The following is a 26,097-nucleotide window of genomic DNA, read 5'->3' as shown; positions in this document are numbered from 1 at the left end:
TAAGTTTAACATTTTTTATTACTTTAAAAAAACCAACTTCAGTTAAGGTACAACACACCAGAACCTCAGAGAGGTACTTGATACATTATACTGGTTTGCTAGTACTCAAAAAAAGCCAGGTGGCAAATTATGGCTTGCACAGAGCAGGAGTGTGTACAAAATGAATATAATCAGCAAGCAACAACTGTTTCCTCCCAATTTTGTCACTGATCATCCTTGCCCTATGGGGATTTATAAATTCAAGTTTCAAACATTTTAAAAAGCCCAAGTATAACTGCCCTTCCATGCGTGCTAATTCACAGCAGGTGGCTTTTAAGAAGATTAATCCACTATTGTCCTTTACACAGAATCCAATGTTATTTCTGCCTTGCCTCAAGCATGCTGTGCTACTCCAGCCAAAGAGACAGCACAAAATGATTTCCTAGGATGAAGATACAGTATATTGCACTGTCACTAAATTATTACTTAGCAAGACCCCCTCCAAACTCAATTCAATCAGGCCTCTCATATAAAGACATGGAGGCAGCTTTCTCATTTCTTTTTTCTGAAATACTGAAGTAATTCTCATATAACTTTTCTACTCTTCTTTTGTATGATTTCGTCTACAATCTTCAAGGAGAATCAACAAGCTATCTCTTGGAGAAGAATGGCTCCTTATGTAGAATGGAACTATAACATTCCTTTGTATAATAATTAAATCTTAAAAACATTCTGCAGCTAAAATGTATTATGTAAATCTCTGTATTACCTACGGCTCATATCTATTCTCTATAAACCTGTGAAGTAAATTTCCAAATGACCTAAACATAAGTGAATATTTTTCCAGAAACCTTTCTGTCCCTGTCCCTGTCCTCTTTTATTTCAGCTGCTGAAACAATTTAGTTCTGGGGGCAGCTAGGTGGCGCAGTGGATAGAGCAGAGGCCCTGAAGTCAGGAGTACCTGAGTTCAAATCCAACCTCAGACCAAACACCTGACACGTACTAGCTATGTGACCCTGGGCAAGTCACTTAACCTCAACTGCCTAAAAAAAAAAAAACAATTTAGTTGTGAATTAAGACAAAATTTTTCAAGCACTTGTGTGTTCTGATTTTTTTTTACTACTCAATTCATGTGTTCAAACCAATAAATGGGGTTAAATACTAAGATATGTCATTAATTTGTTACTTAAATACAGATGGAACTCCACTATATAGTTCCAAAGAGGCTGCTTTCAAGAATTCATACACAAAAAGCCTTCTGGAGCCTAGCTTTTTATATACAACACAAGTTATATCTGCAAACTATTTAGTTTTTTTCATAATTTCAGAATGCTTTCAAACATTTGCTTGAACATTTGGCATCAAATGGTCACTAAATAGTTTTAAGAAATCAAAAAAGAAAAGCTGTATCAAAGTGAATAAAACTTGCTTTTAGTTTCAAGTTGAAGAAATCTAAAAGTGGCTGTCATCATAAACTGCAACTTGTAGCAACCACTCCTAAGTGGTTACACAGGAAACCTGAGCATATGGCCCAGCTCAGATATCATCATACTACAATAAATTCTGGAGTTATTCAGTCTCTATTTAAGGGTAATACTCAGAAAAGTCTAATACAACATATAAATAAGGCTTTACAACCCCTTAAACAGACTCCTCTACTTTCACCCTGCTCCTATGCCAGGATATACAAAGACATGTCACTTCATTACACAATTGTTTCAATAGAAACATGCTTACAGAAACAAAGGCAAGATTTGTCCCTTTCAGCAATTTATGCATTGATAATGCACTTAGAATATGATGATGGAAATAATGTTAAATGAAAGAAAATTCACACAACATTTTGGGGATGACAAAAACAATCTCCATTTCAATAACCAATTCTATTCACTATCCCCCTTCAACATTAAGAAATATAAGTAGTCCTTCTGTGAATTATTTCAAACTACACAGTGATCTATTTACCTATAACTATGGAGGCACCAAGAATCAAAAAGCCCTTTTCGAGATGAATTCTCTTTCATCTTTAGTGGATTTAGAGTTAACAAAATTACTTTTTCATTTAAGATTTAAAAAGAAAAACCAGAAACAGATTTTAGTGTAACTATCTTCACTTAAAAAGCAACTAAATTTTAAAATGTATTTTCCTTCCATAGTCGAAATCTTGTCAAATAAACCACATTCAACATAAAGACAAAGCACTTCCTATTCAATTTATCCCTGACAGACTGTGTGCTTTTATCTTAAAAGTACTGTAACATTCACACATTTGAAATTAAAAATCATAAGCAACTATATTTTCACAAAAGTAGCTAAAGATCTTATTTGTCAAAGTCGTTGAGAATACGGAGGGAAAGAACCAAAATGTTTTACTTTTGGAATTTAGTGTACTTTTTCAGCTTGGTGAATATGATTTCACTTAAGATTTACTTTCTACTTCTAAAAACATTCCCATTTTCTCATAGAATCCTTACTCAATGGCAAGAAAGAACTATTTTTTTTTCAAATCATCTTATCATTCATACACCTTACATACAACATGAAAGATGCACAATACAGTCAGTTTACAGAAATATACCTTAGAGAGACTCCATCCTATTACAAGATCCATTATCCATTATGATATGTAATGAGTTGCATGAATGTTACACATTATTTAGGCCTAAACACAGATGTTTTGTGTCTTCAAAAATATTAACATGATATTGTCCTATGTGGTCATGTTGCCTAACAAGAGGTTACAGTTAGCAATTTTACCATGCCAAGGAAAACAACTTCAAATATTCTCTGGTCAGGTATACTGCAAAATTGACCATCACTACACTTTGAAATGTGTGACCTTTATTTGCCCATTTTAAGAAATCCTCATACTACACTCCTACTTTTCACACAACATACCAACTTGAACACACCAAAGGCCAACCAAGAATGGATAGTCATTAATTCTGGAATTGTACAGGACAATCTAGATGGAAGCAAGGACTCTGGACTCTAAAGTGTGGGTTCTCTGGATTTGAAAACAACACTGTATATAAAAACTGGCATTCAGTAATAGTTGCCTTTTTGAACAGACTTTTCAAACTGCAAACACATCTATTTTCACAATCAAAACAATTTTGTCAGGAAATTTTATTTTAATTTTCTGAACACTCTAAAGCAGTAATGCTTTAGATATTGTATGTGTCCAGACAGGATTAACAAAATTAAATGTTCTAAATTACAAATTTGGCTCCAGTAAAAGCCTCAGAAAGAAAAAGAAGAAAACAACCCTCCCCTGAAAAATAAGTATGACACACACACACACACACTGTGAAGAAACCCCAATGTTTCATGCAATGGTAAGCAAGATGTAAAAAGCTACCCAAATTCACATATTTCTACACCAGATCATCATCAGAAAAAGTACTCCGTAGTAAATCTGTACATCCAAATGCATTTGGGATCTACAACTAAGTTACATTATTTCATGTTATATACATTTATTACCCTCTCCCCCTCCCTCCCATTTTTTTTTAATAATGTCTTAATTTACGTAAAGCCTTCATTCAAACCCAAACAAAAGATGTAAGACTAAAGGAGGAGGGGTGGGTGGTAAGGAAGATAATCACTTTAGACATTCAATTAAAATGTTTTGTAGAACTCCAAATGTTTGATAAAAACAAGTATTTTCTTCATTTAACATTTTTCTTTCTAACTGTACAGTAAATTGCATTGTAGAGAATACATCTCTGTCTTCAGACTGTATCTTCTTTGGATGGAATTAAGATGTAACTGGATATTTATTTTAAAGATAAATAAATGGGAAATTGGTCCAAATAGAACGACAGCAGATATATTACATGCAGGCTTTAATATATATATACTTTTTAATTCTCTTAAACAAATGAATGTAGGTATAGTTGATATGGCAAATGAACTGGAAAAAAATATAGAGCCCAGATCCAAAATATAAAAACATCCCACTATCCTGACAATGGCAGCAAAAATAAGGGAAAAGTAATCTTCTGGAACACTATTCTTTTTTCAATATCCAAATTCCAGAAAGATTTCTATTCATGTAATTTTAGCAGCCAAGTTTCCCACTTTTTTATTTAAATGGAACAAATGCTTTAAATAAACTGTTTGTCCTCTTCACTGAAGAGAGCTAGTCTATTCATCTTTAATGAGCTAGTTTTTGGGAAGATTAGCCATGTACTGTAGTAATGCCTATAGCATACAATCCAAGCATTTGCTGTGAACAGTTGGAGAAAGCAGTCAGTAAGAACCTAGGATCAATGAAAATAGATGTTACTTTAAGCCATCCATGAAACAGAGACCCACAAAGTACCCAGTGTTAAAGCCCAATTATCTTCTTGCGCTTTACGTTGTGCAAGTTCCACCCCTATGAAACAGTAACTGATCCAGAGTTCCCAGTTTTCTTGTTTCTCTAGTCAATTTTCACATTAGTATAGATTTTTCGGACAAAGGCACTTGTTCCCATGTAACCAATTGCTCCTGAAAAAGCAAAGAAAAATATTTAAAACAGTATTCATCATCTACAGATATTTACTGATTTTAAGAGTTAGTTTTTTTAGAAACATTTTACCTATTTTTCTGCAAAATGATCAAAAAACTCTGCTACACAAGTCAAGTGTTACATATTAGTGTGACTGTGTGTTTTCTGAAATTCAAACATCAAAGAGAATTTTGCCTGGCTTGGAATTTGTGATCCAGGGCATGGATCTTACAGAGTAAGGCAAAAATTAATAACTGAGAATGTCCACATGAAGGATTTTTAGGCTCCTCAAAATAAAGACATTATGTAAATCTAAGCTATTATATCTATTTTATGTACACAAACACACACACATACACACACACACACAAAATCCAGATCAGTTCCTGATTTGATAAAACCTTAAAGATGAGTTGAGCTAAGGCTGGAGATTATTCTCCCACCTGTTTGGTTTTCCATGCATTTATAAGGCAAAGTAAATTTGGCATAAATGAAGATACAAGTAATATACCATTAATTACTTTTGGAATTGAGCGTTTGCCTATTGACACTTCATATCTCATTACAGGATATCTCAGTAGGTGAAATTAAAGTAATTCATGGAATATTTCAGGACTAATGCCAAGATCTAAGTTATTCTCTACATTCAAAGAAGCTAAAAAAGTAGCATTTTCAACTGATAGTTTTATTCTTAGTAATGTTCTAATGTTTGTTGATTTTAATTATTATCTAAAGGCAGAGACTGTATGGCTTCAAAAAACTTTTTTTCCAGGAACTGCTATCTTGCAGGTCAATTTTTATTGGATTTTTAAAAGAATCATACCTTAGACACAGTGTGGTATAGTAGAGAGCAAGTCTCAAAGCTAGGAAGACAGCCCTGCATTCAAGTTCCCCTTCAATTCCATATCTGTACTATAGATGTGATCCTGACCCTGGGCAAGTCCCTTCCCCTCTCAGTGGCTCAGGCAACTCCCTAAAGACTATAAGCTGCAGAGAAGGTACTGCCCTACACTGGTAGAGGAAGTTTTCTCATCAGGAAGTTCCCTTTACCAATGAAACCATATGTCCACTCTCTATCCTTCATGTTCCATGCTTAGGTAAATTCCAAAGGGTCTATTTTTAACTAAATAGTTGTTTGTTTTACTAAAGATAATTGGTATTTTCCAATATGAAAGAGCTGGTCAACCAAATTACAAAGACAGTTCACAGACAAATTTATCCTAAGTCCATAGATACACGACATTTTAAAAATTGTACTTAACTTTTAATAAAAACACTAATAGAAAATTTTAAATAATAAATAAGACTAGCTTAAAACCAAATCCAATTTTCCACGCCTTTGATGCACAATTCACTTTTAATCAAAAGCATAGAAAAAAATTAACCTGGAGCATCATTTTTCCCATGCAATAGTTTATAAAGAAGCTTAAAAAAAAAGACACCATTAGCTTCCAGCAGAACTTAGACAGCCACTTGTCCAATGTTATAGAGGGGTTCCTTTCGTGTATAGTTGGATTAAATGATTACTCATAACACACAAATTTTATGTTTCTGTGAATTACACTATTACAAGTAATAGAGTGTGTTAACAAAAATATTTGATTCCAATGATAGTTCCTCAAGACAAACTAAAATTCTACGGTTAAGAAAGTATAAACATAAAAACTGTATTTTCTACCTTAAAATACTTATTGCTTTTTCCTCAATTAAAAAAAAAGAAGTATATATTTTCCCTTCAAATTACCAATTTCTCTAACACATCTTAGCAACTGAAATAAAAGTGTACAATTCTTGTATTACGGTGACATTTTAATCAGTTCCAGACTGAACAGTTAAAAAAAAAGATTAAAACTGAAAGCCTATAAGCCTATTAGAGAATAAATGGTTGAGAGACTGCCAGAACAGCAGGGGCCCATGGAATTTGCCAAGGATATCCAGCAGTAAAATAAAATTTCCACAGGAAAAACACTAAAAAATTTTTGCTAGATTCATTCCATTTTCTTTATAAATGTCAAGATGTTGCCTCCCTAGGTCTTCTCAAGATTACACAAATAAAAAAGTCACAGATAATTACCTGATATGTGACTTCTTTAATAAAAGACAACAAAAAAGTAATTCCATGCTGAAGTAAAATAAATTCATCAATAGAAAAGAATTAAATATTTACTCCTTGGATATTTATTAACTAACTAAAAGTTGGCGATAATTAGGAAAGGAGCACAAGAAGTCTTGCTACAAGAGTTCAATAGGCAATTTTCCAAGGAAATTAACCTTCTGAAATAAACAAATGAGTTTTTTACTCTCTAAGGGTCATGGTAACAGGAACAGCATAAACTGAAATTCATAGGAAATATATAAAACTTATTTTACCCTTTTGTTTCCATTCAACTTTCCCCCCAAATATGAAACACAAAATAAAAATGGGAACATTTAAAATTGGGTTTTACAGTCTTCAAGAAGACCTAAAACTGGGGCTTCAAGATTATTTTTCAACCTTCCTGATCATAAAACATATGGCACAGAATGTAATTTCTGACTTTTCAATTACTATACTGCTGTTTGTAGTTTTAACATATTTACTAATCAGCTTCCAAAACCGATCAACTTACCACACATTATCCCCAAGGCTGTGCTAAATACTGCCATATAACCAAAGTAAAATGCTGTTTGAAACAAGCCATACATCCTGAAATGAAATAAAAATAATTATGCAGATTTTCCTTGTTGCCCTTTTACATATTTAATATATACATAGGTGTGTATGTATACATATATACATATATATGGAGAGAGAGAGAATAAATCACAGTATTTATAGTTCTGTATCTTTAGAGAAAAGGATAGGTTTAGCTTACTGTATGTATAAAAGAAAAAAGACACCACTTACTTTGTTTTGAAAAAATAGTAGTAAAAGGAATACATGTAAACATAGATTGCAGTTGATGCAGCAGAAAGAAAGCTTGTCCATTGCCTAAAAAACAAACATATCTCTATCAAATGCAGAGCAGTTAAAGAAAAACCTTGCAATAAAATATTCCTTATTCTGGGAAAGTACCTGTAATACTGTAATTTTTCAAATGCTATTTTGGATTAGAACAGTAAATTTTTCAAAAAATATACACATGTACATAATACCACAGAATAAGGACAGTATTAACACAAAAATAACATTAAAAACACAGATGTTCTGCTTTGTCTTGCTGTATTCACCATTACACAATGACCTAAGGAGAATAATTTAATTTCTCTGCCTACAGTTTCTGGGTCTATAAAATAACACAACGTTGCCTATTTCTTATCTCAAGATGATGTTTGATTATGAAATTTGTAAAAATCACCACCAGAGTAGTCTTATTAAAATATTCACCTGATTACTTCCCTTTAAAAATTTTATGTTAGAATTATTTGAACAAAAATCTATTTTCTCTCCTTGCTTTGCCTTGTAACAAATATACAGTCAACCAAAACAATTTCCTGCAGTGGTCATGTTCATGTCAGTCTGCAGCCTGAGTCTGTCCCTTCTGTCAGGAGGTAGGTCAGTCCTCTGGAGTCACTCTTGTTTATTGCAGGGATGTCAAACTCAAATAGAAACGGGACCTCACGTTGACTCAGAAAACAACAAGTCAGCAGAGTGCCTGCACTGCAGTTCACTGCAATGATTAGAGTTGTTTTAAGTACTTTAAAATGCTATTTTTATTGCAGAAGTTATTCTCCTGATTCTGTTCTTTTCACTATTCATCAATTCTTATAAATCTTCCCAGATTTCTCCGAAACATCCCTTTCACTATTTCTAACAGCACAATAGTATTCCATTATATTCTTATACCACAATTTATTTGTTGGGCCACTCTACAATTTGTCCAGTTTTTTTTTTTGCCTCCACAAAAAAGAACTGCTATAATGATGATAATGATGACAGTGATGTAGATAATTCTAGCATTTATATAGCACTTTTTGTATGGTGTTTTACAAATAGTGCCTTACTTTATCTCACAACAACCATGGGAGCTAGGAACTATTACTGTACCCATTTTATGTATGAGGAAATTGAGACTGGGAGAGACTAAGTGATTTGTCCATGGTCACAAAATCAGTAACTATCTATCTGAGGGTGGATCTGAATTCAGGTCTTACTGATTCCAAGTCCAGTACTTTATCCAGTAGGCCATGAGGCTGCCTCTAAATATTTTTGTTCATATCGGTTCGTTTTCTCTCTCTCTCTCCTTATCTCTCCCTCTCTCTCTCTGTAATCTCTTTGGGGTTACAGAACTAGTAGTCTTTCAGGATCAAAGGGTATGGTATTCAGTTTAGTAAGCTTTGAGGCACAGTTCCAAATTGCTGTCCATAACGGCCAGGCCATTTGACTGCCCCAACAATAGTGTACTGATGCTGTTCCTCAAAGCTCATCTAACATTTGGCATTTTTCCTTTTTTTGTCACCTTTGCCATTCCAATGCATGTGAGGTTAAACGTTAAAGTTGTGTTTAAGTTTCATTTCTCTAATTATTAATGATTTGGAGTATTTTTTCATACAGCTATTGATAGCTTGGATTTCTTCCACAAAAAAGATGCAATATCCTTCATATCCTCTGACCTTTTACCAACTGAGCAGGTGCTCTTATTTTTATAATTTCAATCAGTTCTTTATACACCTTGGAAGAACAATTTTATCTTAAGAATCAAAGTATTCAAACACATCCTTTTACCTATTCTCCTTATACCTAGGACCGAATTTAAAATACTCCTACTATCCTGGCAATATTTGTAACTAATTCAAAAAAGTCTTTGCTCTAAGTACTTACCATCTATAATCCTCTGCATTTAGCAGGAAGTATGTGCATACAATGGTTACACAAACAGTCACAATGCAAAGGATGACAAGCACCAGCATCATGAAGCCATAAACATAGTAGATCTTGTATGCCCAGAAAGATGTGAAAATGAAGTACCTAAACAAAATGACAGAAATAAGTCTACTGCTATTCTGGCTATTGTCCTAGAAGAGGTTTGGTGAAAACCTCTTGGTCTTACCTCTCCCGCCCATTTCTGCCATCCCTCAGAGGATAAGGTGAAGCTCAGGAACAAGAAATACAAACAGTAACTCTGAGGCATCTGCATGGGTAAATGTAGCAGCTGAAAGTTACAGTCATAGGATGATAGACCAGGCTCTGGAATCTAGGCCTAAATTTCTAACCCTCCTATTAGTTATGTGATATTCCAAAGCATAACTAAAAAATATGAATTTCTGAAAACGGGGGTGATAACCTTTGAGATAAGCTAGAAGTCTTTCCCAAAAGTTGAAGGTTTAACTAGGAAGCCCAGTGAAATGTCCTATAATTCTGTATCTACCCAATTTTCCAATTTATTCTCTTCTAATCCCTCAAGAAAAGAAACCATCACTAAAACTTACATTTCAATGAAAATTGAGCCAAAAGGCAAAATTCCTCCGAGGCAAACAATAACGGCTGGTTCCATGAACCTGAAAAAATGACATAACTTTATATAATTTTCACAGCACACAAATCTTCATTAAATACTTAGTCCACGGTTTTTTTTCCCTCTCAGAGTTAAAGGAAAGTTAAAATTCAAATGGGAAAAACACACAATCTGATAACAGAGCTCTGTAAGCAGCTAATCACTGGTCATGCTTTCAACTTCAAGGACCTATGCTTTTGCTAGTGTGGATAGTTGCTCCACCAATAAATATTTCAACTACTTTGAAACAGAGTCAATCATCACCCTAAAGATAACCTGATGAAGAACCTCTCCAAATACAGACATTACTAGACTCTCATATCCCAAAGCCCTCCAGTTTTGTAGGACCTGTCATCATTTGTGTTCTTTCCTTTCCGATTATAGATGGTGTTTTCTCCCAAATATTATGCCATCCAGATAATAAAGCCAAAAGTTGGCCCCTTCTGTTTTTCAATTAAAATAAAATAAATTGACTTTAAAAGTTCAGCGTTATTTAATAGCTTTCCTAATGGGGAATTTTTCTCCACCGAGTAATCTAAGAAAAGAGGCACAGGCAACTCTATTATTATGAATAACAAAGAAGACAGACTTTCCTTCTGAAAATGAAGGAAGTTACCTGTTTGATAACAAAGAAGTTCATTCTAGTTCTTGGATTCTCAAACTGTAGGGGCAGAACTGCAAAAATAATGGATACCTATATATCTAAGAATTGTTTTCAGGGCAGTATTTATAAAAGGTTAAAAAAGCTTTGTATAAAAACTTTTCAACAAATTTCCCTGTATGTATCCACATTCTCTTGCACCATTTACTCTAGTCTTTTGGGTCACGAAGGGTTGAAATAGATATAGTGCCATAATAAAATTCTTCTATTTCTGTCTGCTTTTCATACTTCAGCAAATTTTGTTGTGTGACATGACCAAATCAACACTCAACTAGATGAAATTTTTTTTTGTTTTTTTGGGTTTTTTTTTTGCTAGGCAACTGGGGTTAAATGACTCGCCCAGGGTCACACAACTAGTACATGTTGTATGTGTTTGAGACTGGATTTGAAGTCAGGTCCTCAAATTAGATGAAATTTGAGCATTTTTAATAAAAGTACAAAATTTGTGAAGAATTTCATACTATAGCAATAATAAAGATAAAGGTTAAGGTAGTAGTACTACAATCTTTCTAACCTGAGCTCCAATAATTCAAAAATAAAGGGGAAGGACCTACATGCCAAAGAAAATAAATAAGTGCCTATCATTTATTGTTGTTCTGACCAACAGTACATATATTTTAAGAAACGGGAAGCTTTAGTGTCCCAAGCCATCTCTCCACTCCAATTCTATCATCACTTTAACTTATATGAGAGCACCATGCCATTTAAAAAAATTCAATTAAATGTCAATTTGGACTGAAATATAAACTGAAATAAATCAAAACTTTCAAATTCCTATAATCAAATCTAAAGTACTCAATATGCTAAAGCTATGATGTCAAAATTACCTACAGCTCTAAAGACTGTTTTATTCCGAGAAACAAATATTTAAGCCATAATTTTCTCTTTACCATTTTTTCTCCGGTATAGGACGAGGCACAGCATTGACGCGACAAGGAAAGTTGGGCTGACCTGACAGATTTCTGCCTAGAATTGTACCAACGAGATTCAAAGGAAGAATAACAAAAAAACAGATGCAACAAACAGCAACCTGCAAATTAAACAAAATGTCTACAGTTACATAAAATACAGTTTACAATAATATCAACAAGGATAAATTAAAGTAACATGAAAGTACTTTCATCGCTACGTAATCATAAAATTATTAAAGTTCCTCAGTCTTTCCAGATTAGCTACATAATTTGCTTTAAATAAGAAATTTAAAATGCTCAGGAAAAAGTCCTACTTTCAAAAAAAATCAATATTTAGCTACAATAATAGCTGACTTATTAGCACTTTTGCAGACATTATCTCTTTTAATTCTAAAAAAAAAATTATACTCCTAAGGTCAGACATCTACTAAGTAGTAGAGCTAGAATTCTGCTTCTAAGACAAGGTTCTTTCTATTACTGGGCTATCTACTTGACTATTGACATGATATGCAAGGTTCTTCCTCCTACTCTTCTACATTGTTTCTACTACAGCCATTTCTCTACCCCCCAAATTTTCATACTCTGGATAGATCTTTCATCATTAAATTCATTTCTTATTTATGATATTGGGACCAAAAAATAATTAGCCATCTACCTACAACCACAAAGCATTTGCCATATTTATACAACATAAGTCCACTAGACGTTTATAACATTGGGGGGGGAGGGGAGTTCTAATAAGGAATCTCCCTCTGCTGATGCAGATCTCCCAACTGTTTTGCAACTTCAAGTCTTAAGAGAGTTGCCTAGGCCCCTGAAAGGTGAAGTAATTTGACCAGGGTTACCATCATACTGCTTGTACGTATCAGACACTGGAACTGAGCCCCAATCTTCCTAATTCAGAAGCCAGTTCTCTATCTACTATATTATGTTGCCTCTCTAATCTAAAACTACCGGAAATCATGTATCAGTCCCTGAAATCTATGACAACACAAAAACATCTGTTTGGGAAAAGAGATGATTATTGTGCCTTATAATAAAATGGGGCTAATGAAAGATACACCAGGAAAATCTGGAATTCCTGAGAAATAAAGTACTATCATTTACGATCTTAAATTTGTGCAACACTACCATCTAGTGGTGAAGAGGGGTAACTGCAAACAACAGCTTTGACACTGAAATTGCCTAGGCAGCCTTTAATCAGATAAATCTAGAAATATTTAAGAAAATAGGTTCTATGAATAGAACTTAACGTGACTTTGTGTATGAAAAGTAGCTAAGAAGAAGAAAGCACGATGAAATTCAAGGCTGAAAAAAGTAATAATGAGAGAAATGGCACAAATGAAAGACAAAAATCTGAAGGGAAAAAAAGTTAACTTTCAGAAGGTAAGATGATCAGTAGAAAATGTATAATCCCTACAGGCCACTGATTACAGGTTTACCACTTGTACATAACTTTTCCTCAGTATCTTCTTAAATTAAGGTTCATGTTCCTTTGTGGGGTAAATAAGGTAACTGAATTATTTTGAGGGGAAAAAATGAGGTAACAGATCACTGGATCACAGTAGACCTGGAGCTGGAACACTTTAAAGGTTATCTGGTTCAACCTCCAAATTTCATAGATGAGAAAACTATGGTCGACAGAGGTTAAATTTGCTGAAAGTGGCATTGGTAATATGAAGTTAGAGTTCAAGCCCAGGTCCCCTTGATTCTAAACCCAATACTTTCCACTGCACTTCCTAGTCCACTTTGTGTCTAGTGTGCATCAACCTCCCTCTGTTCACTCTTTCCCTTCTCTAATACACTCTGTACACTGCAATGTAATCTTCCCAAAAGACCATTTATTTAACATCACCAACTTCCTCAAAAGCCTTCAATGTTCCCTATCTTAAGTTATAGGAACTATAGTTATAAAAAGGCAATGGGCCAAATGACGTTACAGTATAATTTTACAACCTTATTTATAATGGCGACTGCTTATAATGCTTTAAAGATGCTACTGTGAAACAATGTCAGAGAATTATGCCTGAAAAACCAAAACATTGTTAAATCCAAATCATGATGAAATTGAGCTGAGGCAAAACCGTATAAGAAACTAAGGCCACATTTTGATAACTCTGTTTTGTTTTAAAATGGTTAAACATTGCTTTAATGGCATTAAAAGCTCTCCTTTGCTATGGTCACATACCAGTCACATCACAAACCCAGACCCTTCAATTCTCCATCTAGTACTCTTTCCACTAGATCATTATGACCCAACTGGTAGGACTTCCTACCAGTCTAGATGCTGGTGCCTGTCCCCCACCTTCCCCAATCTCATACATATCTCCACTGTTTGACTAAGGGTCAAGAGAATAGTCAAACACAAATTATATTTACTTTAATAATAACAGATGATATTTGCATAAGGCTTTAAGGTTTACAATGTATTTTACGTGCATTTATCTCATTTGATCCTGAAGACAACCTCACGAGGTAGGTACTACTGGTATTACCCCAATCTGACAGATAAGGAAAGTAAGGCTCAAATAAGGTTAAGTAATTTGCCAATCACACTAATAAATGTCAGGGATAAGATGTGAACCATGGTCTCTCCCAACTCCAAGCTCCATGTTCTGTTTCATCAAAGCCTCTCTTTAAAATGGAAGCAAAGACCTGTCCGGCTAGCTCAGTCGGTACAGCATGGGACTCTTAATCCCAAGGTCGTGTGTTCGAGCCCCACATTGGCCGGTATGTAATTTTGGGCAGCTAGGTGATGCAGTGGATGGAGTACCGGCCCTGAATTCAGGAGTACCTGAGTTCAAATCTGGCCTCAGACACATAACACTTTTGCTGTGTGACCCTGGGCAAGTCACTTAACCCCACTGCCTATCCAAAAAAAAAACAAAACCAGAAGCAAAGTTCTTGTAGAGCCACAGAAGTTAACACCACTTACCCAACCCCCCCAAGCTCCCCTCAGGAGAACAAAGGAATTGTCCAACAGACGTCTGTGCCTGCCCATAGGTGCAGGAAGCTGTGGCACAATAAACTGTGGAGTCTCAGAGCCAGTTTTAACTTGTGTGTATGTGTGTGTTTATGTGTGTAATCCATGCTTAACTGTACCTTCCGGGGGTGAAGGGTGGGGAGGAGGGAGGAAAAAGACACAAAGAAAAAAGTGCATAGCAGACAACAAAAGAAAACTTACAAGGAAGCAAAGAAAAGATGGACAGCTCTGAACACAACGTGTAGTATTTATTATATAGGCTTTCTTGAAATGGAAATTTATTGCTGTATGAATCCACTCTGTTCTGCATATATACATACACACACATACATATAGACACATACATACATAGATTTATCTACACATATATACGTCCACTTACATACACCATATATATTCTTAGATAACTATAATCACACTCATATAGATATATACATTCACATGCATCTATGCAAGACCTTACTATACTTATTCGTCGTGTTTCTCTGAGGGTTGATAACTGCTTCCTTCATATGTCCAAGTCTTCACATATTTTTCTAAGTCTACCATCCCATCATTTCCTACACCACAGCAATAATCCATCTTTATACTGTCTAGTTATTTTAAATAGTCTAAAACACTATTGATTAATATGGCTGACATGTAGTGTAGTTTCCCTATTTTTCTCTTTTGGTTAAATCTATTTTAGCTTTAACTTCGTCTGAGATCATGATTACTATCCCTGCTTTTTTTTCCCCACTAATACATTCTACTCCTGATCTTTATTTTATGTTTGTGTGTATCTTATCTCCTATTCCTCCTGATTCTTCTACTGACTTCTACCTGTTACCTCGCCCCCCCCACCTCCCTCCAGGATCCCGCCCTTATCCTCCCATTTTCATTAATCTAAATACCCTTCTATTACACTCCCCATCCTAATCCCTCCCTTATCTTCTCTCCCCTTCCTATCCCCTTAGCCTTTTATTTCTTTTTGAATTTAGAAGACTTTTGTGCCCTTCTACCCTCTTAGACCCATTCCCAATAAAAGTAGGGTTCTAGAACTACCAGCCCTCCTCCCCCATCTAATTCTTCTTGTTAGTTCTTCCACTTGGACCTCATTTGCATAAAATAATTACTCTTTTTACCTGTTCCTAAACGGTTTTACTTTTAAAAATCATATCATACAAACTACCCAGTTACTAGTAAGAATCTTATACATACATTTTACATTTCCTTGTATAAAAGGTAAGCATTCTGTCCTTATTGACTCCCTTGTAATTAATCTTTGTTATGTACCTATATCTCATATGTCAAATATTTTATTAAGTTCAGGGTTTGTTTTTTCTAACAAAATCCTGAAAATCTGACAATTCACTAAATGTCTTTTTCATTCAGGATTATGCTTAATTTAGCTGGGTATGATATTTTCAGCTGCAACCCCAGCTTTTTTGCTCTTCCATATATAGTGCTCCAAGACCTGCAGTCTTTTAGTGCAGCTGCTGCTAAGTCTTATGTGATTCTAATTGTGGCACCACCATATTTAAATTTCTTCATAGAATCTCTTTAAAGTGGTGATTGGTGGATTTTTTCTATTTCTACTTTCCCCTCTTGTTCTAACACTTCAGGACAATTATCATTAATTATTTCTTGTATTATTGTATCAAGATTCTTTTTTTGATTGTAGCTTTCAAGTAGTGTGGTTATTCTTATGTTTTCTCTTCTTGATCTGTTCTCTAAAACAGTCGTTCTTCTTATAAGATGTTTAGCATTCTATTCAATGTTTTTTCTTTTTTTTCCTTTTTTTTTTGGTGAGGCAATTCGTGTTAAGTGACTTGCTCAGGGTCACACAGCTATTAAAGGTCAAGTGTCTTGAGGCCAGATTTGAACTCAGGTCCTTCTGACTTCAAGGCCAGAGCTCTATCCACTGTGCCACCTAGCTGCCCCTTATTTTTTCATTCTTTATATTTGTATTATTTCTTGGTCTTTTATAACTTCACTGGCTTCCCCTTGCCCAATTCTAATTTTCAAGGAGTCATTTTCTTCCTTAAGATTCTGGATCTCCTCTTCTAGTTGGCTGACTTTCTTCTCATAATCTCTTCGTTTTTCTTGGATTGTTCTTTTTCTTTTTCCCTCAATCTCTCTCATTTGATTTTTAAATTCTTCTTGGGCAGATGACCGTTTGATGTTATTCTTTGGAGTAGGAGAGGCTTTTTTTGCTTCAGTAATCTCCTCTGAAGATGAACCCTGGTCTTTTCTATTCCCACAGTAACTTTCTATGGTTGGAGTCTTTCTCCATTGTCTGCTTTCTTTTTTTTTTTTAATTTGTAGCACCTTATTTTTTGTAATCACCTCTAATCCTGAGGTATGGGGGATGGTGCCTCTAGCCTCAGATCCTCCTTCAGTTCTCCCCTCTAGCTTGGAACTGAAAACAAGAATTCTGTCCTCCTGTAAGTGCCCACAGTCAGCGGCATCCCTACCCCACCGCTTCTGTACTGGGCATGTGCTAGTTCCCTCCCACCCAGGGCCATGCCTCTGCAGCACAGCTGGTCCTTATCAGCAGAGTTTCTTCTGGGGCAGCTCCCCACACTATCCCAGAGGTGAACATTCCTATGGCTGGGGCTGAGGCCACCTCCCAACACAGCTAGCTCCAGGACTCATGGCTTATGTTTCTGTGGAACTAGCCTGGGAGTGTTTACTCTTCACAGGGACTAAAACTCAGTATTTTCTGCTATTATCCCAGGAGGACCATGGTTCTGCCTCAACTCTTGTTCATTTTTAGCACTCTATGTTCCTCCTGAGGTACTATTTTATCTTGTTTGTGGGGGAAATCTGGAAAGCTTGGACTTTTCTGACCTGCTCTGTCAACTTCCTAGAATCCTCTCCCAATAACCTTTTCTACCTCTCTGCAGCCATAGATCACACCTCCTTGATACTAAGTTTTCAAGACATTACTCTCTCCTAGTTCTCTTCCAACTCATCTGCTATTTCTCAGTCTTCCTCTTCTGGATTCTCATGGAGATCATGCCCATATGGTTCGATCCTGGGCCCTCTTCTCTTCTCCCTCTATATTACTTCACTTGGTGATCTCATCAGCTCCCAAAGATTTAAGTATCATCTTTATGCTGACAATTCTCAAATCTAACTTTCCTGCCCTAACCTCTCTTTTGTTGTTCAATCATTTTAGTCGTGCCCAACTCTTTGTGACCCCATTTAGGGTTTTCTTGGCAAAGATACTGGAGTGGTTTGCCATTTCCTTCTCCAGCTCATTTTACAGCGGAGGAAACTGAATAAACAGGGTTAAATGCCTTGCCCAAGCTCACACAGCTACTAAGTTTCTGAGGCCAGACTCCCTGACTCCAGACTCAGGCATCCAACCCACTTAACCACCCAGCTGCACCTCCTACCACCAAACATCTCTACTGACTTCCAATTTCCCACTACCAACTGCCTTTCAGACATCTCAAAATCGATGTCCAATATATATCTTAAACTCAATAGGTGTTACTCATTACCTTGCCCCTAAACTTTCCCCACCCTCTTAATTTCCCTATCACTATGGAAGGCAACATCATCCTCTTAGTCTCTCAGGCTCTCAACCTAGGATTCATCCTAGATTTCTCACTATCCCTCACCTCTCATACTGAATTTGTTGCCAAGACCTGCCCACTTCACCTCTGTTAGATCTCAAATATGCAGTCCTCTCTCCTCCGACATTGTCACCAATCTAATACAGGCCATCGTCAATTCACACCTGGACTACTGAAATAGTCTGCTAGTGAGTCTGCAGCTATCCAAGTATCTACCCTCAGCATGGGTCTAACCATACCACCTCCTCTACTCAGTAAACTCCAATGGCTCCCCCTACTGCCTCCAGGATCAAAAATAAAATCCCCTTTTTGGTGTTCAAAGTCCTTCACATCCTAGCTCCCTCCTACCTTTCCAGTCTTCTCACACCTTATTCTCAACACATACTCTTCAATCCAGTGACATTGGTCTTGCTGTTTCAAGAACAAAATACTCCATCTCTTGGGTCCAGGAATTCTCTCTGGCTGTCCCTGATGCCTGGAATGCTCTCAACTCATCTCTGTCTCCTGGCTTCATTCAAGTCCCAATTAAAATGTCATCTTTTACAGGAAACCTTCCTCAACGTTGTTAATTCTAATGCCTTCTCTCCAATTAAATTCCTATTTAACCTACATATAACGTGTTTGTATAGATTTGTTTGCTTGTCTGTCTCCTCTGTTAGTCTGTGAGCTTCCTGAGGGCAGAGACTGTCTTAGGCCTTCTTTGTATCCCCAGCACTTAGCAGAGTGTCAGGCATGTAGTAAGCGCTTAATAAATGTTTACTGAGTAACTACTGACCATGTTGTAGGAGTTGAATTTACTGCCAAAAGATGTCCCTACAATTCTACCAACTAAAAAGGTTTTTTCCCTACCAATTAAGAGAGTTTTTCTTTTGCACTAATCAATAACCCCCAGATAGCTGAGGAAATTATTAATCATTTATATGTTGCTATGAATTAGTTCAATCAGATTTTTTTTCTTGATAATATTAGTGGTAAGATGAGAGTTTTGATGGAAGAAGAAAGAAAAGGGAAAAAGAATTCACTTTGAGATACTGGAGAGACCCATTATGGTGGGGGTTGGGGGGATGGACAGAAGAGGGAGGGCTAAGACAGCAGGGATCTAGGCAACCCCAAGGCAGCATGAGAACACTGAGGTCCTGATAAACAAGTATTAGGAGTAGGAGGGAGGCAAGTACATATCTAGATGGTAGAGCATCAAATAAAAATTATTTTGAAATTTTACCTAATCAAGTCTACTTCATTCCAGATTGGGGGGGGATGGGAGAGAAGGGGGGACACAGAGAAAAAGAGAGAAGAAGGTGGTGATAGTAGTAGGGGAAAAGCAAGCTCATTAACCATACATTTGAAAACTTGAGAGATGTTTTTACAAGGACAAATCTAAGACAAGCTATGTGTAGCAAACAGGCTGTAGCATACATTAAACAGTTTATTAAGAATTCTTTTGGCATGATATCTACTAGATTTCCTTCTCACACGTTCTCTTAGAATTCAAATTTTTTCTTATTTCCAACAGCCTATGGCTAATCTTATGTACTTTTTATACATAGCTCTTATTAAATTATCATTTCACTACAAAACTATTGTAAAGTAACACAAGTTAAAAAAAGGGGGGGGGGACAGCTAGGTGGCACAGTGGATAGAACACTGGCTCTGGAGTCAGGAGGACCTGAGTTCCAATCTGACCTCAGACACATAACACTTACTAGCTATGTGACTTTGGGCAAGTCACCTAAGGCCAACTGCCTGTCAAAAAAAAAAAGTAACAAATTTGTTACTGATCTGTGCCACTTTAGTTAGATGATCCCATGGTCTGGTTCTTCCAGCCCTAAAATTCTATATTTCCCTCCTCTCCAAAAAAAGGCAAATTCAAATACCTGGGGGTATTCAAGAAAACCAAAAAACTTAAATCAAATATTCCCTAAAACATTTAAATTACATTTTAAAAATGTTTCACTAATCACAAAATATACTGCACTACACCGATTAAAACTATGTGCAAACAATAAATAGCACTTATGACAATGTGCAAAGAAGTATGACAGGGCAAGGAGGACACAAAAATAAAATACATCTACCGAGAAGGAGTTTATGTTTGTGAAAAGAGGCTTAGAACAAAAAAATTTCCTTTCATCAACATTTCTACCTTCAAATTATAATACAAATAAGAAATATGATATTGTAGGCACATGATTAGTTGGTACCAACATCCAGCCTTCTGTAAGCTTGCTGAATCAATTTATTAAATTCTGACAATCCGGGTTATTAAAGCAAGTTTAACACAAAGGATGATATTATTTCCCATTCCAGAGCAAGCTAATATAAAATCACCCCGAGAGTTGCTTTAAAGCATTCCTTTATAAAGCTGTTAATATTCTAACTTCAGAACAATTCTGCTAATATAATTTTCAGTTATGTCAAATTCAAGACTCAATGAGAATAACTTGCAAGTAGTCATAACACTAGGGTTTTAACTTTTAAGATGTTATAGGGAATGATATATCCTGCAGGGTTATCTTTAAGAAGTTATTTGATTTCATATATGTTTTCTGGTAGACTGAGCCTAATGATTTGGAATGCAGATTCATCTCCTGTTCTGACATTTCTCTGTATTTTTTATAAGCATCACTGTTTACTCTTCCCTTAAAAAAAACTTTTAACATTTTACAAAGGACATTAAAACATTTGTTAGACTTGATTAAAAAGTCTGATGCTTCTTTGAAAAACTTCTTAGACAAAATTCAAATAAAAGTGCCCAGATACATCAGGATCTGAAGAAGCTCAATAATGAGAATAATCTATCAGTTCAGGGAACAAAAATGGGACTGATTCACCTAAGCCGTGGCATTGTCTGAAAATAGGAAACAAGACCAAAGTAAAATCAAAAGGATTATAAAATCTTCCCAAGTCATTTCTTCTCAACTCTAGCTCTCTAGTGGTTAATAGAGGCCATGACCAGCCTTCCATCAAAAGACTTAACTCCCAGGCCAAAAATAGCAAAGTGGGAAAGAGAAGGACAAATGGACAGGATATGAAAGGTAGCTCCTTTTCCAGAACCTCACAGTCTAGCTATACAAATCCCTAATGATTTCCCCAAAGACTTGAACCACAAGAGTTAATGAAGCCTTGAGAGACCTTGCCACAGGGAAACAACTAGAGCTCTTTGGTGTAGAAGCCAAGGATCTTTATCAGCTCACCAGAGGTCAGTGTTATAGAAGAGAGTAATGGTTTATACAGTCACCCACATATTTAAGAATTCAGTTTCTTGACTATTTCTGTCAACCCCCACACTCCAGGCTTTTCTACATCTCTCCAGCTGGGCACAAAGTAAATTGGAAATTAGTTGCTAATCAGTAACTCAAACAAATTCAATTATCTGCTTTGTTTTCTCCCTGCCAACCACAATAATCTTCATTCTACAAAAATGATTTGATTAACTCTACTAATTTCCAGAACTATCCTGAATGGAAATAATAGGAGAACTTTCTATTCTGGTACAAACTGCTAGGAAAAAAACCCACTATAAATCCTACTTACAATGGGCTTACTGGAAATTTACCTAAAGTTCATGGTGCCTAACAACTATTAATTTGTCCTTTCTTCACCTCTTCCCAGAAGAAGGGAGGAAAGAAACATAATACATATGCAATACATTAGCATAGCACTGGAGAAGTTACCAAAAACTTTCACACAGACCATCTCATTTGAGCCCTACAAAAATATTCTGAAGCAGAAATGACTGATACTATTCCTAGTTCAGAGATGAAAAAACTGAGGCTTCAAAAAACCAAGTGACTTTTCTCATACCACAAAGTTAGTCAATGATAGACCTGGTACGTGAACTCAGTTTTGTTTTGTTTTTTACTCCATAACCAGTCATTTTTCTACTCCACCTCAACAGAAGAGATGGGAGAGACCTCTCAATCACTCATTAAAATTCTCAACTGGAGATCTAAAAAATCTAATTAGCAACTATATTTGACAAAAGGTTCTTCTGATCTAGAAGGAAATGCAGAGAAGGACGATAGTTATAATAAAACAATTGCTGCAATAAGCATAATAGAAAGCTATACTATCAGGGCATCACATAATATATATATATTTTTTTAGGCAATTGGGGTTAAGTGACTTGCGCAGGCTCACACAGATAAGTAAATCTTGAATGGAAATACATCAATAATGTCAAAATGAATGCCACTGAATTTACACATTTTAAACCACAAAAAACAGCCTTTACACAAAGAGGGGAAAAACAGAGGTTTTATATATATATATATATATTAGGCAACTGGGGTTAAGTGACTTGCCCAAGGTCACACAGCTAGTAAGTGTCAAGTGTTTGGTCAGAGGTCGCATTTGAACTCAGGTCCTCCTGACTTCAGGGCCAGTGCTCTATCCACTGCGCCACCTAGCTGTCCCCAGTTATATATTTACTATACAGATCTACAAGTAGCCTCACTTTTCACTATTTTAAATTCTTCTGCTTGATCTGATGGTGCCACAAAAAAACAAATTAAGAAAGATTTCATTTCTCATCAAGTAAAAATGATTTATTATGTAATTTCTGTCCATCAATGAAAAAAGCTAGAATACAATAGGACATTAGCATCTCATCATACTCACAAAGAGACAGCAATTAATGCCCAAAAGTAGCAACAACAAATTGGAGGAGTGGAGGTGGTCTTCAACTGTGATATAACTGATGAACTCGTGAGTGTTTTATATTTAACCCAAACTAGATTTCAATACTTTATAAATTTGAAATTTTATCATGTGACCACACCCTAAACCAACACAGACCACAACCTTTATCTAACTTGGCAGATGGTCTCCAAGAGTTGCTGCAGCTGAAAATGAATCACCTGTATTCTTCAATCTAGTGATAAATTCCTCTAAATTTAGTTGGACAGATTGTCAGACCATAGCTACAAGGACTCTACTTGAAGACTTTTCAGCAAGGTAAGATAAATCAGAGCTAGTGCTTCACAGGCAGAACTTCTGAAAACCTAATCCCCTCCTCACTAGTCAAGGTATCACAATGGCAAGAACGGCTAACCAGGGGTGGGGAATCTGTAACTTCAAGGCCACATGTGGTCTTCTAGGTCCTCAGGGGCAGTCTTTTGACTGAATCCAAGTTTTACAGAACAAATCCTTTTATTAAGGGGATTTGAGGACGTAGAGGGCCACAGGTTCCCGACCCCCGAAATGATCCCTTTTGCCCACTCAGCTTTCCAAGGAATGCATTTTAAGAAAAAAAAGAATTACCCATATTCATCAAAAGATGCAAAAAAGAATTATTTGGAGAGCAAAGAATTGGACGGGTCTAATACATGTAAGAATGCTCAGATCTTGACTTTCCAATTTAAAAATAAGATCTAAACAAGTTTTAAGTCAAGCAACTTACCATTGTTCCAAATGGAATAGCTCTTGAAGCATGGTAATATATGGCTATAAAATTAATGAAGAAGGCAGTGCCACACACCATTGCAGGAACAAGGAAAGCCCCAACAAACATCTGCTTTATCCATCTCCTTCCTAAAAAAAAAGGACAATTTATTAACAAAATAAATGCTATGTACAAATTATGTAACTACTTAAATATTAAATTACTCATTAAATTCTTAATGTCAAGATCTTGATTACCTAGTTCTTTCACTTATTAGCTATGTACCACTGGGTAAACTCACTTTAATTTCTCAGGCCTCAGTTTCCCTCATCTACAAAATGAAAGGCTGCAGGGGTAGTAGCTGTGTGGAGTACCAGACTGAATGCTAAGTAGTACCTCTTGGATCTTAAAATTCTCTGATTCTAAATATGTATTCCAAGTATCCAAAAGTATTTTCTGGCAGATAGAGCACCAAACCTAAAGTTTAAAGACCTAGATTCAACTCCCAACAATCATTAGCTATACAACTATGGTAAAATCGTTTAACCTCTCAGAGATTCACTTTACTCACCTGTAAAGGGAAATAACAGTACTAGAATATCTTCCCCTCAACGAAATGTTATAAATGAAACATTCTGCAAACCTTAAATGTCATAAATTTGAGTTACTATTACTACTATTTGTATACAAATAGGGTACTGGGTATAACTTCTAAGACTGAACAAATTTTTTTTTAAAATTAGGCAACCAAAATGCAATAGCTAGTCATATTTACATAGTAGTTTAAAGTTTACAAGGTCTAAGACCCTTGTAAGGTAGGAAGTTCATGTGGTGTTATTCCACTTTGAAGACTACAACAATTGAGGTATGATTATATACATAATGTCTGAGGCAGCTCTGAACTCAGGTTTCCTGACTACAGGGCCAGCTACACATAGAAATGTCTCTCAATCACTTATACCACATGATTTAAAACATAAGAACCTTCGTACAATTATTAGAGAGCTGTCAATTCCACAGCCATAAAGAAGCAACTCAGAAGGAGGTGAATTATCACAGGACCATCTGGTAATGCATGAAAGTGGAAGGAACAGGCTCAATTTTAATATCATTAATTCAGTAAACTACATCTATATGGACACATATGGAAGCTTGAGCAGAAAACAGCATAGAAAAAGGTGACAGATCTTATTTTCTTTTTCACTGCTTTTTCTTTTACTTATATTTCTATTCATAGAATACCACTTGAAACCCTGACAATCCTGAATATAGTGATGATTACACTTTTGAAATCTCTCCCTGCTTTATTTTTACTTTCCTAGTCCAACTTCGAGAAACTACCACCTCCAAAGAAGGTCAGTAGGGAAAAAAACTGTGAAGAGTTTCTGATAAAAGGCTCATTTTCAATATAGCTATAGGATATAAATTAAATCCATATAAATGATCAATATTATAATCCACACAATATTATAATATATTACCAACAAAACCCAGCAGGAAGAGATAGAAGGAGAAATTCCATTTAAAATTAATGCTGACATAAAAGCAGACACTTGACACCTACTAGCTGTGTGACCCTGGGCAAGGATCACACATTTTTTGCCTCACCAAAAATAAATAAATAAATAAATAAGTGGAAATAAATTAATGCCAACAGTATAAAATACTGTCTACTTGCCAAGACACACACAGGAACAATATGAATACAATTAGGAAAACTCTTCACACAAATAAAGGCAGGTGTAAATAACTGGAGAAATATTTATTGCTCATGGGTAGGTCAAATCAATGTAACAAAAAAGACAATACTACCTAAGTTAATCTATTTATTCAGCATCACACCAAGCAAATTACTAAAGAATTACTTTGTAGTATTAGTAAAAATAAAAGCACAATAATATGGAGGAGCAAAAGGTCAATAATATCAAGGCAATCAATGGAAAAAAACATGAATGAAGGAGCCTCGCAGCACCAGATCTCAAACCATGCTACAAAAATTGTAATTGTCAAGACAATTTGGTATTGGGTAAGAAACTAAGTGGTTGATGAATGGAACAGATTAGTAAACAATATATACTGAAGTAAATGAGCCTAGTACCCTGGTGTTTGATAAACCCAAAGATCCCCGTTATTGCGGCAAGAACTCACTATCTGACAAAAACAGCTAGGAAAACTAGAAGTAGTCTGGCAGAAACCAGACATGGACCAACATCACACACTGTATACTAACATAAGTTAAAATGGGTACATGAATTAGACAGAAAAGGTGAAATCATAAGTAAATTGGGAGAACATGGAAGAAATTACCCTTAAGGTCCATGGCTAAGGGAAGAGTTCATAACCAAACAAAGGACAGACAAGTTCACAGAAGGCAAAAATGGATAATTTTGACTATATAAAATTAACAAGTTTTTGTACAAACAAAACCAATGAAGCTAAAATTGTAAGAAAAGCAGGAAACTAAGGGGAGGGGGAAAATCTTTCCAACAAGTTTCTCTGATAAAGGTCTCATTTCTTAAGAACATTGGGAACCAAATCAAATTCATAAAAATACGAGCCATTCCCCAACCGATAAAATGTCAAAGCATATGAACAGGCAGTCTTTTTGTTTTTGTTTTTTTAGGCAACTGGGGTTAAGTGACTTG

General features: G+C 35.6%; 1 protein-coding gene and 1 non-coding gene across 3 annotated transcripts in view; one reads left to right on the top strand and one right to left on the bottom strand.

Moving 5' to 3' along the window:
- Positions 1-26,097, bottom strand: part of TM9SF3 (transmembrane 9 superfamily member 3) — a 79,492-nt gene continuing 53,395 nt past the window's right edge. For both annotated transcript variants that reach the window (XM_020996769.2, XM_020996770.2), the window contains exons 9-15: positions 23,471-23,601; positions 11,500-11,639; positions 9,884-9,952; positions 9,276-9,422; positions 7,362-7,445; positions 7,084-7,160; positions 1-4,473 (exon numbers count right to left, since the gene is read on the bottom strand). In XM_020996769.2, the coding sequence (XP_020852428.1) occupies positions 4,406-4,473; positions 7,084-7,160; positions 7,362-7,445; positions 9,276-9,422; positions 9,884-9,952; positions 11,500-11,639; positions 23,471-23,601 (716 nt within the window). In that variant the 3' untranslated portion in view covers positions 1-4,405. The remainder of the gene's footprint in view (positions 4,474-7,083; positions 7,161-7,361; positions 7,446-9,275; positions 9,423-9,883; positions 9,953-11,499; positions 11,640-23,470; positions 23,602-26,097) is intronic.
- Positions 14,178-14,250, top strand: TRNAK-CUU (transfer RNA lysine (anticodon CUU)). Its single transcript has one exon. It is a non-coding gene; the product is annotated as a tRNA-Lys (tRNA).

This window comes from Phascolarctos cinereus, unplaced genomic scaffold (assembly GCF_003287225.1).
Source record: "Phascolarctos cinereus isolate Bilbo 61053 unplaced genomic scaffold, phaCin_HiC Scaffold_3;HRSCAF=262, whole genome shotgun sequence".
In the NCBI taxonomy this organism is placed as follows: domain Eukaryota; kingdom Metazoa; phylum Chordata; class Mammalia; order Diprotodontia; family Phascolarctidae; genus Phascolarctos; species Phascolarctos cinereus.
This window is presented reverse-complemented; position numbering and strand designations above follow the sequence as displayed.